The following is a 12995-nucleotide window of genomic DNA, read 5'->3' as shown; positions in this document are numbered from 1 at the left end:
AGGTCGTAAGCTTTCGAACAAGGGGTTCGGTAGTTAACTGCTTGTCCGACAGGCGCGCGCGCGCGACTGGGAGGTAAACAAATCACTTTTGCTTTTGGCCCAAGCAAAAACTGCAGAGTGAGGGGTGGCATGAGGTGGGACTATGTGTAAAAGGACCTCAGGTTTGTATAGTTAGGAAAAATGCAATTTTGGACAAATTGTCATTTTGAGTAAGCAACAAACCTTGAAATATCAATACCATTTCAGGGTTTCTTTCTCAGCACACAGCTCCTTGTACGTATGTTGTTGAAAGGCAAAGGATTTAATGTCTAATATCATTCCTAAGGCCCTTTTCCCCTGTAGGGTGATAGTGCCGTCAGTGCACCTCATTCGGTGCAATGTAGGCATTACTTAAGGTTCTTTGCAGCGTCCTTTCGCCCCCCAACTGCAACTACTTTCTTTCCATTTAATATACCTCCATTCACATTCTCTTTCTTCCATCTTTCTGTCCACCCTTTCCTAACAACTGTTTCATAGTGCAACTGCAAGGTTTTCCTCCTGTAACACCTTTCCAATCTTTTACTGTCAATTTCTGTTTCAGCGCTGAATGGCCTTAGTTCCCCCAGTGATTGGCATAATGCTAAAAATCTTTATAAATCAAATCAAATCTAAGGCCCTTTTCTGACACCTTGATCTTACCTTTCTAAATGGAAATTATGGTTAGTTATAAGTAATGGATTTATGATGGAAAAGTAAAACTCTTCTAAAATACAATAAGCTTTTTCTTTCATACAACTCCATAACAGTACAGACACCACCCTACTTATGAACATTCAACTTACAAACAAGTGGAGATACAAACAAATGAGATCACAAATTAAAATTGTGCTCAGAGCGCTCCCCTTTGCCACCCGTAAATTTTAGGATGAAAATACATACAGCACTGTATTGACTTTTATATCATACTATTCTTCAATAAGCATGAAGAGAACAAAAACCAACTTGCAAACAATTCAACATGTTAACAGCTGTCTGAAGCATAATTTGTTTGTAAGTAGGGTGGTGTCCATACTTGCAGTGTAAGCTCCAATTATATGTACCCGGGTATTCTCACTGTTTCTTGGAGTTTATCATCAGATAGCATGAATTATGACAGTTTTGGATGACTGTGATCCATTTTCTTGATTTCATTGGTGAGTGAAGCATCTGGAATGATTACAGTAGTATATGGGAAATGAAGTGATTCTTTTTTGGTAAGGTAAATAATATTTTTTGTCACATTTAACAAAAATAATGGCTGGCAACGATATTGCTGGAATACACTGTAGTACTTACGTTGGTTCTCTCTTTTTACAGAATGGTGTAGTATCTGCAATGCCGTATCTACTAATGTGGCTCTTTAGTTTATTTTACTCCTCTTTAATGGACCACCTGCTTGAGAAACGTGTTTTAACAACTAGGCAAATTCGTCAGCTAGCTATGGCTATAGGTAAATTAGTAATGAGGTGTATTATTGTGAGTTCTACAAATATTTAAAGAAGCTAGTTGTTATCTGCAACCTTCATTTTGTTGTTAAAACGGACTAAAATTAATGTTACATATTCATATAAGCTCTAACTTAATAAAACTTTACAATCATAGAGACTGGAAATATTGAATATTTTTTCCAAAATTTCTTTCAGGAATTTGCATCCAATACTTTTGGTATTCACACAAAATAACTAGTTTCATTAACACCTGTTATTCTCAGTTGAGGGTGGTATTTATTATAAAGAAAGGGTCTTACATGCTCATAAAAATTCTATAGGTATATACAACAGTTCTTGTTCATAAAAACATATACTTGCAATCTCTAGTTAAAAAAAATATTTTAACATTAATCATGGATGAAAACATTTAATGCTTTTCTTGAATCTATAGTATAGTATTCTTGTGTTTACAGAAACACAGGACATCATTTGCAGTATGTAACCAAAAAATTGTTGATTAATCATAGTTTGATGTGATTTAAGAAGCAGGTTAATGGCTTCTAGTCACATTTTACCTCTGAGTGTGTAGCGGTGTTCATGTTGTCAGTATTAAAAGCATGAATAAGGATACTTTCTATACATTAAGAGGGTCGTTTTTAGTACAGAATTCAGTATGGTGTGTATTCTCATATTCTCTTTCTTCCATCTTCCTTTCCACCCTCTCAACCACTGATTTAAATTGCACCTCTGAGGTTTTCCTCCTGTTGCAACTTCTAAACCTTTTTACTGTCAGTTTCAGCACTGAATGACCTCCTAGGTGCCAGTGCTTGACCTTTGGCCTAAATATTCTATAATCTGTTCTACTATATATGGGGAGGGTTGTTTTCATTTTGTAATTCACTAGGATGTTTATTGAATGGGTAGCAGTACAATACAATGTTAGTGCATTGCAGAAATGTTTATTTGGCAGGTAATTATATTCCCATGGTGTCTGTGTTGCTTGTGCCTTGGGCGGGATGTAATGGTCGACTTGCTGTTGCCCTCATTTGTGTTGCTGTAGGAGCTTCTGGGGCGACTTTCTGTGGATTCCATTGTGCATTCCAGGTAAGTAATGTCGGCCAGTTTATTTCTTATTAATATGTATGAAAGGGTGTTCCCTTGAATTAGGCCCTTAAATTCTTTGGAAATGTAAATGCTGATGAACATCCACATACAATTCTTGCTTTGTAATAATTGACTCACATTTTTATGTGTGGTTATTAATTTGTTAATTTATTTTTTCTAGTTTGAATTTCAAGTCAATGGTCCCTATGCGGTTCTTCCATATGAATAGGGTTCATCCTCTGAACAATAATAATAATAATAATACTCAAAGATGGTTATAGCTGTACTGTATTAATCAAATGTATTTATCATCACCTTACTGATTTATTAATATAGTGTAAAAATTTGTTTATTAGCAATTATAACGGAGTGAAATCTCAAACAGATTGCCTTTTTCATGTCATCTCCCCTTGGCTTGAAAATTCAGGCCAAGGCATTAGATTTGATACAGTTACATTGTGGATCACAATACTCAGATTAATTAATTTAGGTAACAATATTGAGAAAAGAAGTTATTAGTAGAGTATTTCATCTGTATATACCTTTATTAGTTATCAGATGAAATGTAAAATGAGATTGATTTTGTAAAATGCACAGATTACAGTCAATGGCCGCTATGGTCCTGCAGTTCACGGACTCACCTGTTCGCGGATTTCTCTGTGGAATATATATGCACATTATTCGTAGAAAATTTGCATTTTCGCAGTATTTGTCACAGAAATATTCACTAATTATTTTGTGATAAAACTATTAAAATACTCAGGTACGTATAAGCATTTTCAGAGATTTTCTTTTGTGTTTGAACTCACAAAACAAGCAGTTCTAACCCTTTTTAGAGGGGTTTTGAGTATTCGTGGATTTTAGCTATTCACGGTGTCCCCTGCGACTGTACACGTATTTCGTAAGACATATTCACCTGGCAAGATAGCTACATTTCTTATTATGTATATAATTATTATTATGGTAAATGACTAAAATACCAACATTTTGCAATTGAGTTGCCCAGTGCTCATCAAAACTTCTTTCAGGAATTGGCTCCAAATTTTGCTGGAACACTAACAGGAATATCTAACACTCTTGCAACAATTCCTGGTTTTTTGGCTCCTGTTGTTACTGGAGCAATTATTAATAACCAGGTAAGTGAGCAGTCATAACAAAATTCTTTTCAGTATCGTTAACTTGGTTAGTTTATTAAAAATATTTTAAGCAGACAAAGATGTACTTCCCGCAGGGAGTTAGTGCCATTAGTGCACCTCATGCAGTGCACTGTAGGCATTACTTCAGGTTCTTTGCAATATCCCTTCTGTAACCCCTTTCATTCCTTTTACTGTACCTCTTCATATTCTTTTTCTTCCACTTTACTTTCCATCCTCTCCTAACAATTGTTTCATAGTGCATCTGCGAGGTTTTCCTTCTGTTATACCTTTCGAGTCTTTTTACTGTCAATTTCTGTTTTAGCGCTGAATGACCTCATAGGTCCTAGTGTTTGGCCTTTGGCTTAAACTCTGTATTCTATTGTATTCTTACTATAGTAATGGTATTACAGATATTTAGAATGGCTTTACGTTATGAACCAGTTATTCAGATTCCAAATTTGGTTTTAAATATTTTTTCAACTCAACAGCAAACTCTGGGACAGTGGCGGGAAGTCTTCCAGCTGGTTTCTATGGTTTACTTGGTGGTGTGTTCTCTTTACCTTGTCTATATGTCGTCAGATGTTCAACCTTGGAATGAAGGACACACTGAGAAAAGGTTTGTTACGTATGTTATTTTATAACTGTTTTGCCCTTTCATTGCTGCTGCTTTGTTTTTTATACAGATGAGAGCAGTGTCTGTATTTGATGCCTACAAGTGTGGGCATAAATGGTTGATGGGTTTGTAAGAAGAAATTAATTTGTTTTATTAAAAATTAGATTCCTCATTGATCATAAACTGTATTCTTATTTGTTTCAACTTTTTCAATAAGTGCCCTATGAATTGATAATATGATTCGATGTGTGGTAGTAGCGATCGCAATAAGACATTAGCCTACTTTGAATGATTTTCAAAATAGTTTTCCTTTTTTTCAGAAAACCAGTTAAGGAAATCACAGAGATGAAAACGGTGTAAGATTTAAATTTATCTGTTACAGTTGGTGGCTGCAATAAAAATTTAATGTACTTCGCAAACATATTGATGAACTGACCCATATTTGAATAAAGTACAATCCTATCTACTTAACTGTAATCACGTAAGTACAGTCCACATTAAGGGTACATAACCATAAATTATACATAGTAAGCACTGTATAACGAATGTATTTGAAGCCTGAAATAAATGCTAGAGTACCCGGTAAAAATTTGCTCACATGCCAGTCAAATAGTACTTCTAGATGTCTCATAGTTGCTGGAATCGTAGTGTAGTTCAAGAGCGTAGTAGTATATACCATCTGCCAGAAATATATTTTGGCTTCAATGCATTTTCACTGTACTATTGAAAGTTTCACTTCAAGGTCAAGGGAAATTTGCAATTATTAATTTAGGTCTTTCAAACATTTTACAATCATGGACACTATATTTTCATTTTGTAAATAATTACAATATGTAACTTCAGTAATTAACCATCAGTATTCATATACGATAGAACGGTCAGATCTCTTTAATAAGGAACCCTGTAGTTTGGCAGCTCCCACAATCCGGCACAGTTTGAAGATTCTGCTAGTAGTATTTGGTTATGGAAGTGCTACCAAGGCTGTTATTGTCAGTATTAAGATGCCAACATTTCTTGATAAATAGCCAGATGTGTTGCTGAAAAATTGGAGTCAACGTATGTTTTTTTATGTAGTATTAGGGTGTCATCCAGCAGACCAATAATTATGATATAACTACGTACAGTAATATTAAAATTGTCCATTAAAAGACCAGTGACTCAAGCTCTTTCAGCATATCCAAAAGACAGTAATTTAACCAGCCTAATTGGAGCAAGGATTTGTGGGTAATAATAACTGTATGTACATTGCAAAGCTTTAAGTGAGTTATAGGTGTATCAAAGCAGTTTTATTCTCTTCACACTTTCCATAACAAGAATTATTGAACTAAGTCAGCTAATCAGCTTTACGCAAAAAGACCTGAATCAGAGTTACGATTTCATAAATTGAGGCAGAGCAATGTTTGAAAACTATTATTTCAGTTGAAAATCTTTTGTAATAGATCAATAGTTGAAATCTATTGCGCTGCATAATGAATTATTTAAAAAAAAGGCTGGGCTGTTGTCCTTTTTGTGTAAATCATAAAGAACAGAAATATGGAGGTGGTCTCTTTCTGTTTGAATCTGTAGAGTTGACAAACCTAAAATGCAGGGCAGAAGGTTAGATTACCTTGCTCTTGGAAACATTATTATTGCTACAGGCTTTCAAAATGTCAAATACTGTGAGGGGCTCTAACATAACATACTTTTGTGCTTGAAAATAAAAAGACGTAAAAAACTATTGATGGAAATTGATAATAAACAATACAATTCTTATTAACACAACATCACATAGCATTAAGAGCTAATGATCATTGCTTACTAATGGTTACTGCTTTTGTATTTGTAATATTTTATTAGATGTTTTGAATATAAATGATAATTGCAAATAATTTTAAAGTCAATTTTTCTGTACATATAGCCGGGCATATTTGATACCAACACATGAACCACTTGCAATAGCAGTAGGTTAAGTGCTAAAACTGATTAACAGTTCTAACAAGTAAATATTGGAAAATATCGCTGTTTTTGATCAGATTTATTTATTATTATTATTATTATAAAAGTTTTGATTAAATTATGATATATTTATTTTTTGGAGTACCTCTTTCATACTGTTTGTTCTGTACAAAATGGTGTGCATTCTATATATATGTTCTAGATAGGAAGGGATAGGAAGGCAGCAAAATGAGCTGACTGGATGTAGACTAAACAATTCTAGGTTATTATTTTCTTGCGTCTTGCCAGTCTTTTGTCTCTCTTTATTTTACCTGCAAAGTGTAATTAAAACATTTTATTTATTCTAGTTAATTCTGCATCATCATCTCTTCTAATGCTGTGTGTTACAGAGGGCCTCTGTGAGATTCTTCCAACCATGTCTTTATTGTTCTCTGTCGTCCACAAATCTCAGCTGATCTTCAGCCTTACATCTCATAGTTCTCACTCAAGTAGGTTTCTGTCTTCCAACTGTTCCAGCTGATGCTCTCATGTACTTCCTAGGGTGGTATGAAGGAAACATCGAAGCTATTATCATCTTCTCTACCTAGGGTATGGAACTCTGATAATTTCCAATATGTTATTTCTAACTCTATCCTGAATGCCACAGTGATACAAGAACTTCCACAGCTTTGGCCTCATTTAATCAACAAAACCCATGAGAGAGGAATTTCAAACTTTCAACTCTGCTGCACATCTCCCTTAACACAAATGTATGATCTGTATAACTTCTGCCTTTTCAAAGCAGTTATCAACTTCTTTCTCCAGCCTGTTGAGAGTTCTGTTTAAGCACAATGCTTCCATTGTTATCACATTCCACTCAGGTTAACTTTCTTCAGTACCTACAACTTCCAGTGATTCCATCTTAGCCCAAAGCTTTCTGTCTCTTGAGTTTCTGTACTATGGAGTTCACTTCAAAATCTGTGAATTCATTGATTACTGTAGTACTGATATTTAGGCCTTCTTTAGCTCCTGGTGTACTTGTGGAATTATTCCCTCAAATCACTTCTTTGTGATACAAAAATGTTTCACCTAGAATGTCTTTTAATGTTTTGTATATTTGTTTAAGTCACCGTCACTCAGATTGATACATTTAAGTACAGAAAGGATTACATGTAGTTTTCATTAAGGGTTTTATAGGTCAGTATCTTTAGTACCACAAGTTCTGTTGTCAGCAGTGGCCAAGTCCCAAGGTGGCTGGATTAAAGATGGCTGACTGCATCATGAAACCATGAAATCCAGAATATAATCTGTATCTGTTGAATGTACTAGTCTGCAGTTGATACAGAATCGTAACTACTATAATTTTCCCAAAATTTCAAAAGCAGCCTGATTTAATTTTGAATACCTTTCAGTATTTCATTAGTAAAAATATGAAAAACATTGGTTAGATAATTTTATAAAACTTTGCAAGTAAGGAACCAGCTATGCAAAAATGACTGGTAGTCAAACTTATCAACATACTATGGTATTGTGTGTGTATTCTCAGGGGGTCAAGTTTTCATTGTGGTTCAGGTAAACCACGAAATGAAATATGTGCTTAAACGTTTATTCTCAGGGGTCTGAGTTTTAATTGATTCAGGTAACCCACAATATGAAATATGTGTTAAATAAGTGAATTCCGACTTTCTTGAGGGATTTTTTCTGTTCTCAGTTCAGTGTGCTTGCAGATGATTTGTATTCTCCTCCATGCATTGTATTTTGATGGTGTATAGTCGCCCCTTTACTTAGAGTGCTCAAGATAAGAGGAGAGTGGAGAGCATGTAAACCAGAGGTAAAAGGAAGGGATACTGATATAATTATTTTTGTAGCCAACAGATTATGACTAAGTTTGTAGGTAAAATACAAGCGATTTTGCTAGAACTAGTGGGGAGTGATTTATTAGACTTTTGATAATAGGATTCACAAATCTCATTTTTCATGAAATATTATGTATTTAAATGGTGCTTTAATGGCTCATAGAGTATTTTATATATAGATATTTTATTAGATTGTTCATAGGAAATCAAAGCTTTTAAGGTAGATTGTGGGATGAATTAACTTAGAGCATTAATGATAATCTGTGCCTGTTGTGATGCCCAGTAAGAAATCTAAATCATCATTGACAGAGATAAGTCTGTCAATCTATTTCTATTTCTATTTAATTAAAAGTGGAAATCAGCCAGAGATAAATAGTCTGATATATGAGTTAAACTTTGCATGAAATAAGTCTCATAATTGTATCAATGTACTTTTAGTATTCAGACTATATTGATAGGAAGGGTTGGTTTATGTTTCTGTGTCTGGAGATGAAAAGCACATTTAGCAAGATGCTTGCTTCCATGGTGCATTCATTCAGTGTCTTGGGGCTTTTTAAACTATTGATTGACCAGCCCGAGAAGAGTCTACTTGAGACTCAGAGGTCTGGAAAAACTAACACCTATTAATAATAATAATAAACTATTGATTAAAGACTTGAGGTTATCAGATTGTTTAGCCAAACTGTGAAGCACCTTTTTGTTCAACTACAAGAAAACAAGAGTAATGTTGGATGATAGATTTAATAGGGATAGCACTAGCAAATTAATTCAGGATTGCATACATACGTTATAGTGCTTGCCATGTTTTGTCTAAATCATCACTTTAGTGTATATATATTGTTATGATAACACATGTATTCACATGTAATTTTTGGTAGTAAGTTTACTATTTGTAACTTTTAGTTGCATTCTTTGAGAAACGGAATCAGTTTGAGAATCGCAGGAAAAAGGAATTTGAAAAGGAGAGTACAGGTGGTTCCCCCGTATTCGCGGGGGATGCGTACCAGACCCCCCCGTGAATAGTTAGAACCCGCGAATGTTTGGAACCCCTATAAATACGCTAAAAACAGCCTATTTTATTAGTTAAAACTCAAGGAAAACCACTAAAAATTTTCGTACTTGGTTTTTTTAATAGTTTTATCACAAAAAATGCATATTATGATGAAATTGATAAAAAAAACCAGGAATTTGTGGATGTTTCTCATAGAAAAATACCGCGAATGCGCAAATTTTCCACGAATAATGTGGGGAAATGTTCCCAAGAGAAATCCGTGAATCCGGAGAACGCGAATACGGGGGGCCCACTGTAGTCATTTGTTGACTTTTGTAGTAAGTGCAGTGTTAGTTGACAGAAAGTTAATGAGTGCTGATTTACAGTCTGTGCTAAGATTGTATCCTTTTTAAGAGCTGGTTCTGGTATTGTAAGTGGTAGCTTGAAACTTCATTTTACAACTGCTTCATTACATTGTATGAAGTATTTTTAGACACTGTATGTACTTGTTTGAAGATGAAGACTACTTAATTTTACTGAGGAAAAATGCAAAAGTTTGTGGTATTTTTCATGGAGTTCAGAGGAGTACAGTATACAGATTTGTGTGATCTGATTGTCATAGTCACATGTGATGCCCTCCTCACAAGGCCCATTTACTGGCATTTCTTTTTACTTGGTGCATATGGATGATTAAAAGTCATCACTTTGAAATATGATCCCTTGTAGCTGAACCTGAATTCCATGTCATTGTCTGTTCTTCTGGAATCAGACTTTTCAATTTTATGATGAGAACCATACAGGTAAGTCTTGAATTATTGCATATTCAAAATTAACATGTTTAATTTGGTAAATGGTAAAAAGTTAGGCTTTCCTTATTTTACAAGATTCAGAAAATATTAAACATTCCTTGTCATTACAGTGATATACTGGGATCAAGAATAATGTTTGTAGGAAATCATGCTGGTAGTAATAGGTGCACAAGAATAGGTTATCAATTCTAGTGGAGCATTTACGTATAGCCTTTTGGAATATGAAGCAAACGTTTCAGTATTACTTGTTGCAATTTGTAGAGCAGTAGCATACTGTTTGTTACCACTTGGTAATTCTTGTGTAACAGGAAAATATGAGATGATTATGCAGACTTGTATTGAGATTTGTTAACGGTTTGTATACCAGTCCAGTTTAGAAATGTATAGTTGGTTAAAACTCAATTAGTCTGTCTGCTGTCTCAATAATTTTTTGTACATGAAGTCCTGCTTTTAGTATGTTAAAATTATTGATATGGAAAAGTGTTGTGAAAATATTGGGATGCCAGTGCTTTCATGTATTGAAGAAGGATCAAAAGTTATAGTCTAAAAATTAAAAGCAGTAAGATATTGTAATTTGGTCAGTGCAGCAGTTCACAGTACGTATGTAGTATTTGTAACTGGCATAGTCAGTTGTATCAGATTTATGCATTACTGTATCAGTAACAATGCAATTTGAATAGTGTATGTATTAGTATTACGAATGTCTGTTTATAAATTATCTAATAAAGTTTGAAGATTATGAGCACGGCAACCAGTTTCAATGGAAAGAACAGTATATAGCATAGCTAGGTATTACAACAGATTACTCATATCACTAAGGCATTCTAAGGACAGTTTTTTATCATAAAGTGGTTCTATGAACTATGTTTAGCTTCTGTAGAGATTAATAAGACTAAAAACCACCCTAATGCTCAATAACAAGTATTTAATGCACATGATATTTGTTTTTAAAAAGCGCATGATCGGAAAAATAAGACTAGTATGTAGGACATTGTCAGTATTAAGGCCAAATGAAATGCCATAACCTCTCAATCATTTGTACTGATACATCCAAAGGAGGTGTAATATACATCCAGAGGGAAGAAAAAAGAATCTTACCATAACCCATCTTACCATAACCCTTGCAAGATGGCTACCCCATGAAAATATACACCAACAAAAATAATTGCATAGAATCCAAAGAGATAGTAATGATTCATGTTGTCTTTTCTTCAAAGGTTAAATTAAATGCTTAGCAACAAAACAAGGAAAATGTTTCATTTAAGAACTTTGTTACAGTAGGATATCCAAAGACATTGCACATTATGTAATGCTTGTAGTAATTGCATAATGAATGAGGTGAATGTACATAAGTAGCAAGAAAAGGAAAATACAGCAACGAGATTATGAATAATGTTGAAAGGTAGTGGATGTGTATGATGCTCTTGTACTTCACATTTGCTAGAGCCCTTTCTTATTCATATATAGTATAGATCCATCTTGTATGCACAGTAAATATTGTACAAAATTATATTATTAACCACATGTATGCACTGTGCTGTACATAGTGCACAATTTACCTTAGAATAATGAGTGAAAGACAATAATCAAGCTGTAAAACTACAGCACTTAAGTAAAATTTAATTGTTTGGACGTACTGTACAGCATCAATCTCTCTCTCTCTCTCTCTCTTGCTCAGCTCATCGCTCTCCTCTTCTCTCTCTCATCTCCTCTTCTCTCTCCTCTCATCTTCTCTCATTATGGGACCGATTTATTTGAATTTTTTTCATGTGCTATTTGGTACACGTTCATGGTCCCACTGTAAAAGGTGCGATGAATGGCATATATAGTGCAAATGATCAGTGTTATTGTACAGTGATCTTGTAATTATGTTACTCAAAATATCAAACAATGAAACGAACAGTAAAGGAAAATCTTACACACTTCCTTTGCTGAATCATTAATGACTTTGTGAAATAATTGATATTCAGAAAGGCTTATTACTAGCATTGCTTTTATTTAGATAGTTCATATGTATGCAATATGAACTGAACATTGTTTAATAAGGTTTTGCTTAAAAAAACTTTATGATATAATGAAGAACTTACTTTTTAGTCTTATAAAAAACTGTATGCTTTCTTGGTTATGCTTTTCTCTGTGATGTATGAGCAGTATTTCCTCCCAATAAGAGAAATTTATTTCTCATTCTCTAGGATCATGTACTACTGTCTGTGTGTTTCTCTACCTTCTAGCAGAAATTACGAAATCAAGGAGGATGGCTACCACATTTGTTTTTTTAGATGGATCGTTTTTATTTTAATTTAGTGTACCTGATATAAAATTTGGGAAATTTTGTCCTAATAAATTATACAACCTTGCCTGCTTACAACCGAAATGGATGTAAGATTTTTGTTCATATAACTTTAGCATAGAAAAATCTGGTAAAAAGTCTTCAAGAAAATTTCTTTGTCATTTTATTGATGGCTGAAAAGGGTGGTGATTATTTGGTATAACAGTTGATGATAAAAGTATTTGTATGGTAAATCAAGCTTCTTACCATGATGTTCACAATGTGACTAACCTGTGAGAGTGTGCATTTTTAAACACTTGTTTTCTGTGTCAGATTTTATTTTTCCATTTGGAATTAAAAACTTCTCTTCTGGGACACCTTTCCACTAAAATCAAAGCGCTTTTAGTGTTGTAGGTAGGACAGTCTTTGATGAAAGGTAAGGCACTTTTGAACTAAGATACGGGGTTACTATAGATAAGCAAGCTTATTTTGCACAGCACAGTATTAGTGTTCTAGCTGTTGCTTGAAGTGATACAGTACACTGATATTCTTGTTATCATTGAGTCAGAGCAGTAAAGCGTGTTTGATTTTTCTTTTTATAACATAACTTTTGTATTACACTAGGATCCTGTATCTACATCACTGTCGGTTTTTGGATTCCAGTTTGTAACTCATATTTCAATATGAACAGTGTATTCAGACTTACTTGCAGCTTACTTTCTTCCTTACTAGGAGTTCTTGGTTTTTTAAAATAGTACTTTAACTATAATTGTAAATAGTTCAAGTAGTGGTTATGCTTTTATCATATTGAACTTTTAAGGACAGTACAGTATTTCTAGAGGATTTCCATGATTC

At 34.0% G+C, this 12995-nt stretch overlaps 1 protein-coding gene across 2 annotated transcripts in view; it reads left to right on the top strand.

Moving 5' to 3' along the window:
* Positions 1-12995, top strand: part of LOC135211047 (putative inorganic phosphate cotransporter) — a 70910-nt gene that overhangs the window by 50997 nt on the left and 6918 nt on the right. Inside the window, exons 9-13 of one of the 2 annotated variants that reach the window (XR_010313607.1) lie at positions 1336-1468; positions 2419-2552; positions 3581-3688; positions 4177-4304; positions 4622-4782. Coding sequence is in view for 1 of the 2 variants with exons in the window: in XM_064244103.1 (XP_064100173.1) it covers positions 1336-1468; positions 2419-2552; positions 3581-3688; positions 4177-4304; positions 4622-4661 (543 nt within the window). In the remaining variant the exon portion in view is untranslated. Of the gene's footprint in view, positions 1-1335; positions 1469-2418; positions 2553-3580; positions 3689-4176; positions 4305-4621; positions 11022-12995 lie in introns of those variants that run through there. The other variant, XM_064244103.1, reaches the window with a different exon arrangement.

This window comes from Macrobrachium nipponense, chromosome 4, assembly GCF_015104395.2.
Source record: "Macrobrachium nipponense isolate FS-2020 chromosome 4, ASM1510439v2, whole genome shotgun sequence".
Taxonomy (NCBI): Eukaryota; Metazoa; Arthropoda; class Malacostraca; order Decapoda; family Palaemonidae; genus Macrobrachium; species Macrobrachium nipponense.
Note: the sequence above shows the minus strand (reverse complement) of the source record. Positions and strands in the feature narration are given on the sequence as shown.